This window comes from Anthonomus grandis, chromosome 1, assembly GCF_022605725.1.
Source record: "Anthonomus grandis grandis chromosome 1, icAntGran1.3, whole genome shotgun sequence".
NCBI classification, from domain to species: domain Eukaryota; kingdom Metazoa; phylum Arthropoda; class Insecta; order Coleoptera; family Curculionidae; genus Anthonomus; species Anthonomus grandis.
In genome coordinates, this window is record NC_065546.1 from 40,446,462 (window position 1) to 40,466,359 (window position 19,898).

The window sequence follows — 19,898 nt, forward strand, 5'->3', positions numbered from 1 at the left end:
ACGTTAAGAAGAAAAGAAGCTCTCTCACATGTGTCAAATGATCATGACATGTGTCAAATGTTGTTTTTGTATGAATGTTCTGTCGTGTATTATTCCGTATCCTTTTTGTTAATAATAAGAAAAAAACATATTTGAAAAATTTCTTTTTCAATTTATATAACGAAAATTGTAAGTATACAGGCTTATATTCACTAAAACTTTTCTATAATTCTTCAATAGATAGAGAAAGAGGGTTATGTAAAACAAGAAAACAAACATTTTCCAAGGGTCAAGCACATCTTTAAGAAAATTTTCTTTTTTCTTGCAGATTACACAATTCACGCCGCAAGAATGGCTGATCAGCAGCAGTTCTTTTTAAAATGGAACGACTTTCAAAGCAATATGGTCTCCTCTTTTAGGCATTTAAGGGATGAAAAAAGCTTTACAGATGTTACCTTAGCTTGTGAGGGCCAAACATGTAAAGCACACAAGATGGTCTTGTCTGCATGTAGTCCATATTTTAAAAGCTTATTGGAGGTATGATTTAGTCAGAATTATTCTCATTTTTAACTATGAGTTTACTATAGTAGTAGTAGTTTTATAATAAAATTTTTTATTAATAATAAACAAAACACAACATTATTGGCGATCAAAAAAAAAGTTAAATATCTTATACCACTGTCTTAACTGACTGGGAGATAATGGTTTAAAGGATCAAAGTCAAAACTTGCTTTGTTGTCGGAGAACAAAAGATTTCTATTGCCACTATTTATTATAATCTGTGAAGGGTTAAGTGGTCAGGAAAAAATTGTACACTTATCCTTAGAAATATTATTAACTATTTTAATTATTTATTCTTTACTTATTTTCCTAATAATTTAGCAACACTATAGGTAAAAAAAAAAGAAATAAATTTATAGTAAGTATGAAAATAAGAAAGGCGTTAAGAACAGAACTATTGTACTCTAGCCTAGTAAATCTAGGGTTAATTTCTTGTGTATTTATACTACAGAAATATGCCATGTAAATTTTATATACATTGAAATGATCTGAATTGTGTGGAGCTGGCTTCAGAGATAATAGGTTTTTAACAGTAGGTATAACAGAACCAGGCAAATTTTTAATGTCATTCAATAACTTTTACTATACAATATCCTACAGTAGATAAATATCTCCTTCGCATTGCGCCATTGCTTTTCTGACATAAACAACTGCTTTCAGTTTTAATGAATTATATTTATTATTTACCAAAATGATAAAATAAAGTCTGCTCTTATAGTCTCATTTTTTCATGAAAATTTAAAAAAAGATTTTGTTAAATGATCTCCATTATCTCTGAGGTGCTCTCCAAGTTACTGGACTATAGTCACACAACCAAGTTTATTTTATTTTTATTTTAGTAACACCTGTTATAAAATAAAAACAGGATATAATATAATTAGGTTATCAAAATTTAAATTTAACATAAATAAATAATTAATTCCATGCAAAGAGCTATTAGCCTTAAAAAAATAACAATAATTCAATCTACATAATACTGGCTTCTATAGATTACTTACTGAATACTTTAGTTTATTAACTAAAGTTTTAGGATTAATAAAAACATAATCTCTCCTCTCTATTTAAAAAATCCAGAGCTTTTTGTTAATAAAAGAATGTCTATCATAATTAATTCTGCAAAAACTAATGAAAAATTAGATTATTTTGCCTAAGGGTTTTTTGAGGAATTGAAAAACTTATCTTAGATTGTAAGAACAGACTAGATACAATACCATTTGAAGTTTTATAGATTAAAGAAACGTCGTACAAAAATCTGTGTTTTATAGATTTAGGGCTAGGATAATCAATAATTGGTTTAAATTAAGAGAATAATAATGTTCTGAAATGAGATTCAAATTAAACCTGCAAATTGAATACCTGAAAAATTTCTTCTATATTTTCTCAAGGCATGACTTACTATTATACTGTGGAGTCTAAATAATTAAACCAAATTCAAGTTCTTATTGGACTGACAGAAGAATTTCCCAGGATTACATAGTTTTTCAGGTGAAGAAAGAAAGGTACTACTTTTACATCAATAAAATGGTCTACTAAATAAGCATATCGTCGTTGAAGTACTAATACCTCGTAAACCCACAAATGAAATTTTTCAGGAGATGAAAAAAACTATTTTTTATTTAAAGTATTTAACTTAGATATTGAATATTTTTTATATAATCTATTTTCACATTCAACATTATTAGAAATTAAAGTTTTTTACTAATTTTAATTGTATGAACATTTTTCGTGGCATACGAGGTATTGTAATGAATATCTTGTTTTTGGAGTGGGATACACAGTTTACCCTTTGTAGACAAAACACTTTGTTAGGAACAATTACACGTATTTTTTATTAATAACTAGGCCTAATTTACAATGGTAGGAAAATATTAAACTTCACTGTATACTAAATTGTCATAAAAACTGTGACAGTCTCTGGGTATAATGGATTTTAAAGCTTGCAGGTGTTGCCACTTTTGTTTCTTTATTTTTCTTTTCTCATTATATATGACTGGCCACTCCACAACATCTAACACCTATTTTGGTCTTTGTGGAAGCTCTTTCCAGTTGGCATCAAAATCAAGTTTGTAATAAATTTTTTCATTAGGCAAATATCTGAGTGCTTTGATGTCTGTTACTACGGGATCATTTACAACCTTACAAAAAACATAATTTTAATATCATTAATAAACTTAATGATATTAATATAGTTAAGAAACAACTTACTTTTCCTGGTCTGATAGAATTATATTGATGAAATCTTTTTGGAATAAAGTTTTTAAAATCTGTATACTCCATACACACATCATAAGGGGCTGGCTTAGATCTTGCTTCTTTTGAAATGCACAAATAATCACTGGGTAAGTGTATGTCTTTTCCTTTTATTTTTCTTTCAATACAGCTGTGGACGGAGTCACATACCATCTGTGTATGCCCAATTTCTAAACATTTCTGAACAATCTCCACATTATTAATCACAGCATAATTGAGTAAGGCATTTGACATAATGCTGTTCCGATTTTGGTATGTGCATCCATCGCTGTAGATTATAATTGGACCAGATTCATTTTAACATTTTATATCCAAATATTTCAGCAAACAGGTCACAGACATTGCTGCTGTCATATCAGCATCAGTTTCTGTGAACCAAAAGCAAGTTGCCTGATGAGAAACTGTATCATAAACAGTAAAATTATGACAGCATAGTTTAAGCTTACAAAAATGGCACTGACTTGAACGAATGGACAAACTTTAACTGCTTGCAAATCAACTGTTAAAACGCGTCCTGTTTTATTAGTGTTTGCTTCCTTTTTGTCTTTGTTCTTCTCATCCCGAGCCCTATCCTTTTTGCGTCTATGAACAGTCCATTCTTCATCTGAAAGTTGCCCTACTTTATGTTTAGTGCATAGGTCACACTTGTCCTTTTTTATGGGATATAATGACAAATTTTTAGAATGGAACATACTATTGAAGACCGTTCTAGATAGGACTGATCTGTTATCTTTATTACAGGTTTCCTTATACAAATTAAAGAGGTGAGTTAAGCTTTCAACAGTGGTTTCTAAATACAATTTTGTAGAACTGGAACAAGCATAATGTAATGGTAATTTAGACAACTTGTCAAAAAATTCTTTAAGGTATTCTTTGTCAGCATCTTTAGAGTCCATAAAATGAGAGAATATGCCGGTGACGTAAAATGCGCACAAACTTAAATTTAAACCAAAAAATCAATAAAGGGGAGGCCCCATATTTCCCTGATTAGGTTTACTTGACCGTACATACATGCATCTCTCTCTTTCACATCTGCTAGAATTCTACGCTTCTACGCTTAACGATAGCCAGCTTAGATGCGCGAAGTCTGACGTCACCGGCATATTCTCTCATTTTATGGACTCTATCTGCTCTAAAAGAAGGTTTTTTCTTTTGTTTGTTAACTTCTGTTGAAGTAGTCATACCAAGATCTCCTTTTTTTATTCAATCCTGAACCGAAAATTCGCCTAAGCAAAATGTTTGTAGAAACATCTTTTTGCAAACTTGTAGTTTCTCATTATTAATGGTTAAAAAATATTGCAAGGTTTTTTTTCGCTTACTGTCTTCTGTTTTCGTATAGGTTCTTTTTGGATTGCTCTCTGTTACATGGTTTATAACAAACATTTTTCGTTGGTCTTTTAAATATTTTTATTTTTTAAAACTTTTAATATTCTAAGGCGTTCTTCTTCAGATATTTTTGCACAGTACTTATTTTTGACTCTAATACATTCCTTTGATTTGCATGGCGGTCCTACTTTTCGAGCCTCTTTGGGAATATTATTACTAACTTTGCCGTCTTTTCTACTGTAACCCATGTATGGTTGTCCTTCCATTCTTTGTCGCTTTGTTTTATTTTTGCCCCACCTATCCTCTTGACGCTTAATGCTTCGTTTTCGTCCTTCTAACATGTTACCATAGTCTGGTTCTAGCGGGTTTTCGTTTTCAGGTAAATCATCATGATCTGTCTTTATAGTCTGCGATGTAGAGGCTTTGTCGTCTACATGATTTTGGCCAGGGTCTTTCAGGTTATGTGATTCAATTTTGCTATTTGAGCTATCAGAACAGTTGTCTACTTCTGAAATGTAATCATGATCTTTACCGTCAGTATTGCCACCAGTATTATCATAGTCCGGTTCCATTGAATTTTCATTTTGAAGTATCTCATCTTGATCTATCTCCATAGTTTGTAACGTAACACCTTCATAGTTCATATTATGCCTTTCGTCAAGATCTAATAGGTTTTCTAAATCGATTTTATTGCTTGAATAAATATTTATCTCGGCAATCCCATCGGGATTTTCAACGTCACTTTCTTCATTACGATTTTCCAGTAATTCGTTGGTGGCACCAGATGAAACAATGGTACAGCAGGTCTCAGTATAGCAAGTAGTGTCAATATCATCTTCATCAAATATAATGGGAAGGGAATTGATATCAAAAGGAGTTAAACTTTCTATTATTCTCTCTTGGTCCAAAGCATTAACAGGCGTGATAAGTTCGGGCTTATGTAAATTTTGATTGAAGTCATCTGTTCAAAATATTATACCATTAGAGTATACTCGACATAACTATAACAAAAAGCTAAATTTAAATTTTATCTTTAATTAAAAAATTAAAAAAAAAAATGTTACAAAACTAACTAACTAATATTTAAATTTAACTTTTTATTGGAGTAAAGTCGATTATACCCGTAGCTACTTTAAAATTTTACGTTAATAAAAAATAAGGACTAATTTTGCCTTTATGCAGAGTTTGTACAACATTTTGCATAATCACAAATCACAATCAAAAGTCCTAAAGTTTTAAGTCGTTTTTTTGTTGAGTTTTACTTATGATTGTGATTATGCAAAATGTATAAATTCGGCATAAGTAGAATAAAATAATTACTCCATAATATAAGACAAATCACAAAAGGACCTAAACCCACCCTAATGTACTCTATTTTAAAGCGAATGTATACGCATAAACTTACCTGGGTTATTTTGTTTTTTGACCAAGGACACTAACAATTTTCCGCGAAATGAAGACATTTTTATTGTTAACAAATAAGTAATAAATTACTGTTTCTTCGATAAAAAGACAATAATATTAAAGAATAGAACCCACAGAAACACTTTACTTCAACAAGTCTTAACCGCGACTAAAGCGCGTTACGAGGTATTAACTTAATCATTTAGTAACAGTCATTTGTGGGATACGATATATTCTAAATATTTAAGTTAGAGGAGAGAGAGAAATATTTAGGTTAAGAGATATTGCCTACAAAAATATGGCCATTTACTGTAAGAGGTATTAGAAATCCTAAATATTCACCAAGTAAAATTTTTGGTGTATACAATGTATTAACAGAGTTGTAGAATTCGGTTTACGCTAACCAATGCCACCAAAAACAAAAATTTGATTTTTTGTGGTTTACGAGGTATTAGTATTTCAACGACGATATGGCACAAATTCATGTGCACAGTGTTGTGTTTAAATGTCTCTGATTTACAGAGCACTATATATGCTTTCTAATGAACTGCATAATTTTGACACCGGAAGGCTATAAAGTAGAAGATTCCTTTTGTCGAGATACCCTTTACTGGGGAGTCATCAATAGTAAAATCACTAGATAAAATAAGCCAAATTTCTTCGGAAAATCAATGTGAAGTATGTGCTAATGTTAAAAAATGTTTAATAATAAACAGAGACTTTAATAAATGTTTTGACAGAGAATATGACATGAAAAGAAAATGTTTAGATATAGTGGATTTTTATGATCTTGGACAGCAGGTTTTTGTCAATACTAGAAATAATCATTGTCTTGATAATGTGTTTTTTAATTTCACAGAGCTCTCAAATTTTAATATAAATGTCTTTAACCCTGCATTCTCGGACCATCTTGCTATAGAATTGCATGTTGATACTAGCTATTTGATTAGTAATTGAAAAATTAATAAAGCCCAAATAATGAGTTATCCATTTGTACAAATGGGTATTTTTAATCTTTACAAGGCAATTGAGTCTAAGAGTTGGCAATTTCTAAACCATGATATTAATACTGATAATAAATGTTTGCAGTTTGTGGATAGATTAGTGCAGCTGCAAGATTGCATTCCCTGAGGTTTAAAAAACTTACAGGCCTGTGATTTGGGGAGCTATGTGGTTTGGAGAGGAGCTACAAGCCATGAGGGAGAAGCTAGGAATACAATCTTATGAACGATAATCCATGTCAGTCAAACACTTCAAATTGTAATTTAAGGCAACAAGAACAATATTTAGAATCATCAGTCAAAAAATATTAAAACTGCGTTTGAAGTATTTAGCACTAACTAAAACTCTTTAATTCTCGATATGTGTTTCGCTAACCAATCTCCAACGGATGATTAAAACCTAGTTTTGGTTAGTCGTAACATTGTCTTGTAATTTGAGTGTCACCAAAGGTTCTATTATGATTTATGGAGTCACCAAAAATTGGATCTCAAACAAAATCTAAAATATGACCATTTGCAAATATATCCAAGAATATGTTTCGACTGTTCAACACATACTTTTACTCCATTTTTACAGCATTCAACCATTGGGCTTTAGGTAAATTAAAGTCTCCTATGTACAACTTAGAATTAGAATATTCAGCCCAAATTTATTTATCACACAGTGGTCCATATAGATATGATCAGACCACGTTAAAGGTTGTTTATTATTTTTTTCTATTATTTTGACATTGTGCTTATAGGTTTCATACTGCCATGGTTTATCATATTAAAGGTTTTATTAAGATTCATCTGGCTCTGATGCCACTCTCTAGTTATAGAGATGTCTGTGGTGCAATATTCATGTTCAAACTTATACATGGTGATACTGATTGGCCCTTTCTTATAAATTGTATAACATTTAATGTTCTCTCATCAGCTGCTTAGATATCATGCCACTTTTCATAGTTTTCTAAATAAACATCCTGATACTGACATTAATTATATCATTATGACTCGAGTAAAAAGACCTTTGTGATAAGTTCTAAGCTTGGTAATAGTGCTGTCATATTAAGATTTTATATGTTTTCTTATTTTGAATTTAGCACTTTACATTAAATGATTACCCGTATACTGTGTTAATCTTGTAAGTTATTTAATGCAGTTTTCCCTGTATGTATTAAATAAATAAATATTGTGTTATGAGATGTTAAGTTTATAGGTTTATTTTTTGTATATGTATATAACTAAAGTTTTGACTTGTTTTTAGGAAAATCCTTCAAAACACCCCATTATAATCCTTAAGGATGTGGCATACAGCCACCTGCAAGCCATCCTAGAGTTCATGTATGCCGGTGAGGTTAATGTGAGCCAGGAACAGCTTCCTGCTTTCTTAAAAACCGCTGACCGGCTGAAGGTGAAAGGGCTGGCGGAGGCGCCGCAAGCAATAAAAAGGGAATAATGATTTCTTGACTTCGTAGTTAGCTTTCAGCAGGTGGGGAAAATGAAGAAGGTGGCGATTATAACTGTTAAATGTGGTAATATGAGCTCAAATCAAAACCATGTTTATCTTGTGTTGGCCAACCGTAATTGGAACGAATGTTGGTTTATTTTAGGGTAAACTGTCTTAATTACTGTTGGCAGCAATTTAATAATATTAAGAAGGAAGAAAATAAGATTTAGGAGGGCCAGGCATCACATGTAATAGGAAAGATATATACGACAGTTATTTAGTAGTTTGATAAATATGATTCTTTCCAGATAAAGTTAAACCAGATATTTTTTGCCTTCAAGAAAGTTATAGTATAGAGAACTTTATTCTGTAATACCTTTATTCGAATTTTACAATTTACAACCTTTATACAAAATAAAATCTTACTGGAAATATAATATGAATTATATTTCGTTGTGTTCATTACGTGTGAAGTCTGTGTAAAGATTAAATAAGGGTAGTGTAAATTGATAAATTAGCCCTAAAGCTCTGTTGATCGGTACTTATGCGTAAGGATGTCACCTACTGTGCTATAAGGCAGTGAAGCTTTAGATTTTCCCCTTTCGCTGTTATATTCACCACTATTCTTAAATACTTTTAGATTACTTAAATTGCATTTTTTCTGTTTAATTTACTATTAATTCTAGGTAATAAGGAAATACTGATGGGACCTTTAAGAAGGAATAATTGGTGAAATATTAGGTATTTTAGATCTATTGGTCCAGTTTAATTAAAAAGCATTTTAAATACATAATTCTAGTGAACTATCAATTTATTGTTTATTACATGTACTTATACAGGGTGTTTTTTTATGGTTAATAACAAATTAATTTTTGTTTTGAGAAATAGTTATTATTTTGTTATTTTTGACTTTGTAAAACTATTTTGTTTTTGAAAAATTTTATGATTTACTTTTATTCTGGATTTTCTTAATATTATTTCGTCTAAGAGATTTTTTTTCCAATAATACAAGAGTTAAGAGTCAAAAAGTTAGAGAAAAAGAAAATCATTAAATTAGATGAGAAAATTAAAAGCTCATCATTTAGCCTTATAGATTTGTATTTTTAATTTAAAGGTGTAAGAAATATGCCATGTAAATTTTATATACATTGGAGAGAGCTAAATCATGTGGAACTGTCCTCAGAGATAATAGCTGTATATTTTATATATATAAAACTCGAGCAATTTTTTAATGGCATCCAAATTACTTACTTACTCTTTACAAGATCCTACAATAGATTAAAAGCTTCTTAACATTACACCACTGCTTTTCAAAATTGCTTTCATTTTTAATGGATTTATATTTTGTAATTAGCTAAATGAGAAAATAAGATCTGCTCCAACTAATTTAATTGCAAAAAATAAAAATGAGCCACTGGGGTCTGTCTATAACACCATTTGGTAGATTAAAATTTTAACATTTTACAATTATTGTAAGAGGATATGGAATATTTCAGAAAGCTTGGTCTAGACAAGGTCAAAAGATAAACAAAATACACAAATAATATATATGAATCAATTATTTCTTAAAGGGACTAAGTGATATTAAAAAGTTTTGAGAAAAACAGAAAAATGTTGTTTATTTTTTAACCTCTTGATATTTTAAATTGATTATTCGTTTTTTTACTGGTAGGGTTCGGTTAAAGGTGTAAATTAATGAAATCAATGTAGAATTTTGGATTTTCTTTATTAGACAGATTTTTCAAAAAAATTAACTTAGGTCCTTTCAGAAATATACATTTTATAAAACAAATTTACTTTTTTAGGTTTTTATACAATCCCCTAATATGGTAATTTTATTGTGAAAAACAGCCACGAAATTATATACATATAATTAAAATTAAAGTAATAATATAATACATATAAAAAATAGAAATAAAACATTATTCTCACAAAATTTAAAACAAAATCGAAAAAACCATGGTTTTCAGTTCTATTAAGATGGTTCAGGTTATTTAGCTTTGGATTTCTTGGTTTTCCAGGAATTTATTATGTGGACGTAAAATTCCTGCTTATCTTCTGGTAACCGTTGATTAAGGCTTTGCAAATGGGCTATTTTTGTTTCCAAAATTGGCACCATGTCTTCAGGATATGCTGGTATTTTGGGCCATACAATACTAAATTGGCTGTTGTATTTGGGTAAGGCCAAATGGAAGTGATTAACACCAAAAATGCTATTAATATATTCCGATGCCCTTACATAACCTGAAGTTTCAGAGCTATATACAGAATGATTAGAGGTCGAAATTGCAAAATAAGTTTTTTGAGATCGAGGAACATTTCTTTTTTGAGATTCAATAGACAGGCTTGTCTTTTTATAATACTTAGGCCACCATTGCTTAAAATCAAGAATCTCACTAGTTTTAAGTTCTTTTGCAGTAAACTTGCGTTTGGCACTTGAATTAACAATAATTTCTGTGTACTTATGAATTTCAAATATTCTGTAAAATTTTTTTAAGTATCTTTTTATGACACCAAAATCCCTGTCACAGGGCAAAAAGGAGTGACCTCTAATGGAAAAATAATGCTCAATTTTATTGAAGCGCCCCATATCTATAAGGGCCAAACATAATCTTATAATAGCGTGGTTCTTATTTTGCCCAGGGCAGTTGTCACAAAAAAGTTTTAACTCTTTTATGTTGGGTGGTATGTTATTTTTTATATAATCAAGCAAAAAGGTGCATACTTCATTAGGACCCTTATTGGCCTGTCCCTCGTGATAAATATAAAAAAAAAGAATTTTCCGTTTTAAGATTATGTATGCAAAATACATGAACCGTTAGTTGGGTCTTATAGAAGACTTCTTGTACAGGTATATGTGGTAGATGAACATTTTGTATATAGTCAAATGCGAGCCCTACCACGTCGTCCCTATCGTGACACTCTTTAATAGTATCCTTTAGCTTCGTATAAAACTTGTTGGCCCTCTTTTTGTGTACCAACAACTCAGCAACAGCCACTTTTTTTAAGGCATCTCCTAGAGAGGAACTTTTGATTTTTAAATTCAACTCTTCACATTTTACGCATGTGTCTATTTGAGGACGCCCAAATTTCAAAGTAAAGTTTTCGCGAAAAAATGTATAATAATAGCTGTATTTAATTTTCGTTTCAGGATACTTGGATCTAAACATATTATATTAAGTCTACTATCTAGATATTTATATTCTTTTCCCGAATAGTGACTTTCTTTTACTGGATAGCTTTCAATGTGCTGACGAATTAATGTGTTTTGATCTTCCGGCATTGCCCGTTTAATATTTTTGCCACGTTTATCTCTGGGAGTCACATTATTTTTAATCAATGATTTTATTCTCTTTTTTCAGATACAGACTGCAAATTTAAAAAAAAGCCTTACAACATACTTTTACTCTGAGTTCCCCAACGCGAATAAAATGATCAAAAGATACTTCCCTTACTTTACTGTTTTCATTTTTCTGACTTCTTCGGTTTGCCACATTTTTCTGATGTATCAGACCTTGAAGATATATATCCTCAAAATTTTTGTTCAATCAAAATCAAATTCTCAAACACTATTTGCTTTTGCTAATCGTTTAGCTTAGTAAAACACTGCATTTTACATCTAAAAAATAACTTATCTATATACCTAGGCTATTCAATATATAACTTTTATTAAACTTATTTGCAAGCACCTCTGATTTGCCTGGCAGCAACCATCTTGCCTTTATAATCTTTAAACGCAATACCACTGATTCTACCTTTTTTGATTAAATTTCTTTGATAATTTAATCAAAAAAATCATTTCTCACACAATCATCATTTCTCACACCTCGGCGTCTTTTTCTAAGATTATCTGATTGAGATAGCTCCTCTTCACTTTCAGTGCTTCTATTTTCGTCCGAACTAGACATATTGCCACAAAAATGCAATTATATTACTCTTAAATGCACACAGTATCCAAGCCAGTAAATCACTAAAAATATTTCGACACACGAAGCTTGCATTTCAAAACAAAACAGAGCGCAAGGTCAAATACAGTACGACACACATTTTAATATTTATTTCTTAAAGGGGCTAAGTTAGTTTACTTAGGTCCTTTCTGCACTAAACCATTATTTTCTCACCCAGAAATGCAAGTAGGGAATAATTGAATTTAGTTCTTTTCTGCACCAAACGCTAGGATTTGGCTCAAAATTTATTGAAGCATATTAAAAACAAAATGGCCGAAACGGCACTTAGGCTCTATCAGAAATAATCGATTCATATAATTAAGCTTATAAAAACATATTAGTAATTTAAATGTATTTTCTTCTCTCTTTCCTTAAATGACTAAATTGTTGATTGGTACAAGTTGGTTACAATAGAGGGAAGTTTTTTTCTTGGATTAAACTCTCAAATATGTTTATTATGTAGGCATTAAAACTTAGGGGAAGTAATATTTAAAAAAAAAACATACTTTTAAGTTGTTTTTTCTTATTGCAGATCAAAAAAAAAACTAGAAAGATATCTATAAAATTGTTTCCCAAACAAACCACAATTATATAGGCTTTTTCGTTAAGAGTTTATTCTTTGGGGCTTGCCCACATTTCTAAAAAACACCTTCTATATGATGAAATATTAGGATTAAAATTAGTGCCTAATGAATATCATGTTAACTTTTTTTACGATACTTGCAAAAGTATATTTGTGCTTTGAGCAAAATATAAAAAAAAAATGGTCTGATCAGTATTTACCTTGTGACATAAAGCCTTGTCGACACCAAAGAAATACAGGGGAACATTTTGTTGCTGGTTGCCGCGACCTGTTTATGGAATCAGAAACAGCAGCAAAAGTTGCGTAAAAAATTTGCACCCACCTCTAGGTAATTCATTCTTGTGAAAGTATCATTATGTACCTGCAACAGAAAACACGTGTCTACACCAGTGTAACACCAATGTGGCGCAACAAATATTTAGAAAGAAAATAGTGAGCGCATTTGTCTGTTTACACATTTTTTTAAAAAGTAGTCAGCTTTCAAAACACTTACCTTCCATCCGGTATATTTTATAGTAGACAGAGACACTGGTAAATTGATATCGGGTACATGGAGAAAAAACGTAAATGATGATGTCATCACAGAAATAAGCTCATTAACTGAAACTGAAAATAGTCGACTAGAGTACGCAGATTATTTTGGATCACCATACTGGTCCCTATGTTCCATATGATGAAAAAAAGGACTAAAAAATGAATAATACTTTCATTTACGTAATTTATATCTTTTTCGGTGCAAGGACGAACTGCATCTTGTCTGACAGAAATTGCATGTGCTTGCAGGAAAAACTACATGCTAACAGAATATACTCAGAACCAGGTTTTGGATATGTGCGATTTTCTCATTGACACTATTGTCGATTCCATTACATTTTTTAAAAATTAATTACATCTTCACTGTTGTGCTCTATATTTCCTTTGATCTTTGCCGCTAAGTATGAGAATGAGCAACTTCTAGGAACTTTTGTTGTTGCTTAAATACACTTTTAGCAACAGTCATAAACAAGTTCCAGGAACAAGCAACATACAATGTTCCTATGTGTTGCTGACGGTGTGGATCTAGCTTTATATACCTATTTTTCTTAGGGCACTTGTAATAAATAAAATCTTGAATATAATTTTAGTTGTTTCTATATTTTGTAGAATTTTTTTTATATATTATACGTTTACATTATACTGTGTAATAATAATAATAATTGTCGATTATTGACCCGCTGATGATTTTTTCTGCATTGTTAGGTATCCGGTTAAGGTTACTTAACCTTAGCATATTTTGACTGTGAGATAAAATATTGACAGTTATTAGTTTAAAGTGTCAAATTGTTTACATTCAATGGCGCTTCATTTACCCAAATGTTGCCCCAATGAATCAGGCATTTGTTTGATTGTTAAACTAAATATAAGTGTAAAAAAGAAGTATATTTTGCAATAACCACTTACAACAGATTTATACTACAAAACTATAAATATATTGTTAATTTCTTAATACCAGCCTTCAATCTTACCACATAATAAATTTATAGTGAAGAAATAAGTTTTAATTAAATTTGTGACTGCAGTCTCACTATTGATGATACATGTAGCATAATATATCTTTTTTGGTTTTAAATATTCTAATAATCCCCAAGCATTCACTTTTTTGTTTTGAATAAATAACTTATTTCTTTTTTATTTTCTACTGCTATACATACTTAGAATGATGATAAGCTAAATTTGTTTCAGAAACTTACCCACAGGCATTTTGTCTTTCTTTAAAGCAGGTAATGAAATATACTTGTGATATCACTGTTTATTTTCAAATTCATTTCTTAAATTTGAGGGTTTAAATATAAATTTGCTTGTCATTGAATTAATATTATAATTCAATGACAAGCAAATTTGTGATCGATTGCCGTTATTCTCTAATATCAGTATTTTATTGTTTTATATATTCTTTTGTATTTAGTTTTAAATAATTTCCTTTTGATAAGAATATTTGTAAATTTTGCTTGGGAATTAATAAAAAAAGGAAATATAATTGCTATGTTGAGTTTCTGTGGTTTCTAAAACCTACAATAAATATGACGTTAGTTTCTGTGGATGTTTCCCATTTGATTAAGTAGTTTCTTAAAGGAGTTTCCCATTCGATTTAAGTCAACTATAATAGTAGTATTGTTGCAGCGTTGGGGCTTATGTTTTGAATATAAATTTGTAATTTGCACCTGTAATGAAATAATAACAACGTGTTGTATTTAGCTTTGGCATACTTCGTCAAATATCCCGGTATTTTCTCTGGAAATTGAGTTTTCACTTTATAAAAATATCAGTATTTAAATCGTTTCGACAATTAATTAAATAAGGAAAAGGGACACCTTCCTGGATATTTCATATAAGCCAGTTTTAATTTATTTACGTATAAAACATATAATATACAAGATAAATGCCAATTTGTGGCTCTAAAGTAGCTTATGTGTGGGCTCAATTTATTTTCCTTTTCTAATAAAACAGGTAATTTGTAACGCTGCTTTGTAAAATATGGGGGCAATTTCCAAACTAATGTTCATGTAATTTTGAAGCTGGGAATGAAAATAAATGCATTAGCCCGAAACTGAGAATTTGTATGCTGGTTTTACACATTAACTGATAGGATAAATTTTCTGGAACAAGAAATCGATATCCCTTAAAAGAACCGTAATTTTTTTGGAAACATTTCTTGTCGATAAAATGAAGCAAGGAAATATATCATTTCATGTTAACCAATAAGTTTGATTTTTTCTTGGGGATAACAATCGTGTAATATTTAAAGGCTATTCCAGGGATGAATGAGACGTCGAATGCCATAAAATCTCAACCAATGGTCAAGAATTGATTTTTAACCCGGTTGTAGCGAATGTAAACAATTATGGTTTTATTTTGTTTAAAATAATTTACTCTTTAAATAATTCTGCCTTAAAATTCGCATCACTTTTGGTTTTTAAAGCAAATCAACATAAGGAGTGGAAAAATAGGAGTTTCTTTAAACTGTCAAAGGTTAATCTATTGCATTTTGGGTAGTGTATATCTTTACAGTTAGAAAAAGCCCTTTTAATTTGTGCAGAATTTGTGGAAATTTTAATAGTGATGCCATCCTGCAAAATCTAATCATTCTGTAGATTACGTAAAATAAATATGTAAACCTAATCTGATCTCCTAAAACCAATTTTCTGTTCCGTTTTAACTGAAAAAAGGGTGGCCAACGAAAAATGCGAGGTACTGTATCTCGGAACATACTTACTCATCGCAGAGGCTTGCGGTAAAAAACATGGAAAATAGTTTTAAGTTTTTAAAATGACCGCTATAGGCGGCGTATATGCGATGTTGAAACTCAAGAAATAAAGTTTTTGTGGATTTCGATATATTAACCGAACAAAAAAATACTTGACCTTTAAAGTAGAAGACAATCTAAAACTTTTTTGTTCGACAGTTTTTGCTGTATCCCCTTTTGCATTAATCTGCCAAGCACTCGAGAGCCGCGGCTCAGAACCCTGTTTGGTTAGCTGGATAGAGGCCATGCTCTCGAAACGTCATGTATCTGCCCAGCTCAACAACGAGATTGTCGAAACGTTGGCGGCTAGGGGCTGCCCGCAGGGAGGAGTATTGTCCCCTACCTTGTGGTGCCTTGTGGTCGACAGCCTGATAAATCTTTTAAACAATGCTGGCCCTATACACACAGGCCTACGCTGATGATCTGGTAATCCTTTGCACAGGGAAAGACGCCGTCTCAATGCGGGGCCCTATGATGAGAGCCCTGCGTATGGTGGACACATGGTGCCTCTAGGGAGGTCTCAGGATTAACCCCAAAAAAGCAGAGCTCCTACTATTCACGAGGAGACGTAACTTTGGCACGCCCCCTGTTATATCTCTAGGTGGCGTGCAGCTGCATTACTCCAGGACAGTTCGATTTCTGGGAATCAAGTTGGATCCCAAACTCTCCTGGCACGATCATGCAGACACCAGAATGAAGAAGGCCACCTGCGCGCTATGGGCCTGCAGGCGGGCTTTCGGCAATACCTGCGGTTTGTCTCCTAAGATCCTCCACTGGATCTACTCGCACATTGTGAGACCTCTTCTCACATACGGGGCTATCGTTTGGTGGCCATGTACTGAGAAAGCGAAAATTCGTGCACAACTGGACAGAATCCAACGTCTTGCATGTCTCAGCATAACGGGTTCTATGCGGACGGCGCCAACTACAGCGCTTGAGACTCTGCTGAGTCTTCCGCCTCTGGACCTCGTTGTGCAATTCGAGGCAATGAGGACTGCGTACAGGCTATACGTCCTCGGCGAACTACGTGCTGGCGAGACCGGTCACGCAAAAATTTGGTCACGGGCCATACAGGAATGTCCTCTCCTTCTGATGGGCAGTGACTGCATGGCTCCAGTGACTGTGGACTGCGAGGGATTCGTGACGCATATTGCAGGCAGAGAGGTGTGGCAGCATTCCAACAGACCTGCATTGCTAAATAGGGGAACCATCTGGTACACAGATGGCTCCAGAATGAATAGCAGAGCTGGATCAGGGCTTATTGGTGGGATCCCACATACCAGTAGGGCATACTCGCTGGGGGAGCACGCCACTGTCTTCCAGGCCGAAGTATTCGCTGTATTAAAATGCGGACAGAAAATCCTAAGCTGCGGACACCGCAATACAGTCGTATCAATATGCTCGGACAGCAGAGCTGCCATTAAGGCTATCACGGCCGCTAAGGTAAGCTCCAAGCTTGTACTAGAGTGCATAAAAGTCCTGAAAAAACTGGTACAGGTTGGATGCAGGGTCCAGCTCGTCTGGATACCTGGCCATGCGGGCCATGCAGGTAATGAACAAGCGGACTCTCTTGCCAGACTGGGATCCGCGAATGTGCCGATGGGGCCGGAACCCATAGTTGATATCGCCAAATGCGTTGCGGTCGCATCAATGAAGGATCTGCTGGACAAGTGGACCCACCGAAGATGGACTGAGTCCCCTGGTATGAGACAGGCCAAAGCGCACATAGGTGGGCCCTCTGCCTGTCTCACCAAAAATCTACTACGTCTAAAAAGACGCGAAATTCGACTAGTGACAGGTCTTTTAACCGGTCACTGGCACTTAAGAAGCCATCTCCATGCTATCGGTATTGCGGACAACCCGGAATGCCGATCGTGCTGTGAGGAGGATGAAACCGTTGACCATGTAGTCGGGGAGTGCCCAGCACTCACCCGCGCCAGGTTCAAATACTTGGGTAACACTTTCAGTGTACCAAGCGACTTTAAGTCCTTCATACCAGAGAGCCTTATAGGTTTCTCTAATGCCGTTGGGCTCTGGTAACCCTCGGTGGGGCATGACGGGTCCATCAGGAGACCTATATGCACAACTGCCTTGGCAGCCCACTGTTTCGTCAATTCAATTCAATAGGTATGTTTAAATGACAGTCACAATGTTTTATTATTCTAATATTCTCTCACACAGAAAAATCCTGATGGATTTTTTCACATTTTGTTGTGTAAAAAAAATGTTTAATTTTAATACACAATTGTTAGATAATATCTCACAGTCCTGTATAAAAATTCTTAGGCATTTTGTGTATGTTTTAATGTGTATATTTCATACAATTATTGTATATTAAATTAATACACCATAAGTAGATATTAATTATTAAGATAATGTGTATAAATATTCTACTTTTTTTTTTAATCCAATGCAGTTTGGTAAAAAATCTAATAACCAAGTATATTTTTACTACAATTTTTAATTAATTTTTTATTCTGGCTTGTGTTGATTTTATTTACAATTGTGTAGATTAAAAAAGATTCTTGCTAATAGCCCTTCACAATTGTAGAATTTTAAAAATGTATTGTGTAGTTATAATACACAATTGTGTATAAAGGAGGACGCGCCCGACGCCCTTGCCTTTGCCGCTAGAACTTCGTTGTTAGCGTCAATGTTGCCAGATTCAAGATTAAACAGTTGTAAAGGTGTGCATTAAAATTTGCAGTCGATTTAAAGTTGTTAATTGAAAATGATTTAATATGATATTTAAAAATAAGCTCAATCAGCATAAGTTCTAATTTTATTTATTTAAATAATATCGTGATAATAACACACGTAAGGAAAAAGGAAACGTAACTTTTTTAATTGGCGGTGTAATCTTTAAGATACCTTTGATTTGGCAGCATTGCTATAATTCCCAGTGCCACAGGTGTTCAACTGTTCATTCTTCAGTCCTTCAATCAACCGACCGGCATTAATTTGTTTTAAGGTTTTTTTCGTTTCATTAAGTGTTAAAAGTGTTAAAATTGCATAAGAAAAATATGGATATATTCGTTGAAGATAAAGTTAAGGAGTGGGGTTTATTGGACCAACTCCAGGAGCATATTATTATGTACCTGTAAATAAAACCCTTAGCTTAAAACTGTATGTTGTTAATATGTAGGTATGTATCTACATAAGAATTTTCGTTAAGTTCCTAATTACGTTCCTATTAGGTATTTCTATTTCTTTTAAGTTTTTTCGTTTTGTTGTGTCATTTATTTTTATTAAGCGATTTTGAAATAAATTGATGAAGGGCGATTTAAAAAGAAATAACAATAATTTTGATTTCCATGGGATATGAAAATCCGGTATATGTAAACATGCCAAAACCTTACTTATTGTAAACCAACCACCCTATAGTCAACACATTTTTAAATTCTACATAAAATGTTAAAAATTTTCATGTATCATAAATGTCATACTTGTTAACTATTTTTTTAATATAAGGTGTTGAAAATGGCACTTTTTATGACTTTAAAAGGGATCTAAAGCTAATTCTGTTATGAAGAAAAAACAGATTTCAATTTTCCATTTCGGGTTTTTAATTTAAACTTTTTTAATGATTTCTAAGGTTTTTTTTCTATTTTTAACAGAATTAGCTCTAAAGCCTCCTTAAGTTATGAAAAGTGCAATTTTCAACACCATGCGTTAAAAAAAAATTGATAGCAGTAAATGATTGTTGTTTTGTTAAAAATTACCCGCCTGATATACTGTAGATGTTAAGTAACTACATACATATGTACAGGCTCATTTTTTATATTTGCGAGCCCATATACAGGGGTTAATATTAGTGATATAACTTTGCAATGCGCTTTTGTTTTTTTTTTACAAATCTAGAAGATAATACGGAAAAAAATAATGCAACTTTTGTATAAAAAGTTTTTCTCTATCACTTACATTATCCCTGTTTATGGGCACGCAAATATAAAAAATGACCCTGCACATAAATGTATGTGTTTATTAGCCTTTAGGTTAAAATCCTGTTTTTACAACTAAGAATTTCCATTTTAAGTTCCTATTTGCGTTTTTAATGTGTATTTGTAATACTACTACTAAAGTTTTTTTATTTTGTTGTGCAGGTTATATGTACTTTTTTAAAAGGTATTTA

At 32.3% G+C, this 19,898-nt stretch overlaps 1 protein-coding gene across 7 annotated transcripts; it reads left to right on the plus strand.

The window, feature by feature from the left end:
• The first annotated feature begins 18 nt into the window (after positions 1-18).
• LOC126737762 (longitudinals lacking protein-like) lies at positions 19-19,638 on the plus strand. 7 transcript variants are annotated; one of them, XR_007661107.1, is made up of 4 exons: positions 19-168; positions 308-516; positions 7,771-8,038; positions 8,117-8,401. XR_007661107.1 is itself a non-coding variant. In XM_050442832.1 (3 exons), exons 1-3 carry the CDS (start codon positions 75-77, stop codon positions 7,960-7,962), a joined length of 495 nt encoding a protein of 164 aa, XP_050298789.1. In that variant the 5' UTR covers positions 19-74; the 3' UTR covers positions 7,963-8,401. The 7 variants fall into 7 exon arrangements, 5 of the variants coding, with proteins under 5 accessions (XP_050298789.1, XP_050298762.1, XP_050298786.1 ...); XR_007661108.1 differs by having other exon boundaries at positions 7,771-8,035; XM_050442832.1 differs by having other exon boundaries at positions 7,771-8,401.
• Positions 19,639-19,898: the final 260 nt, after the last annotated feature.

What these genes read in the sequence shown, in the direction of transcription:
- LOC126737762 (XM_050442805.1), top strand. Translation starts at nt 16,460, where the DNA reads ATGAAGAAGGCCACCTGCGCGCTATGGGCCTGCAGGCGGGCTTTCGGC.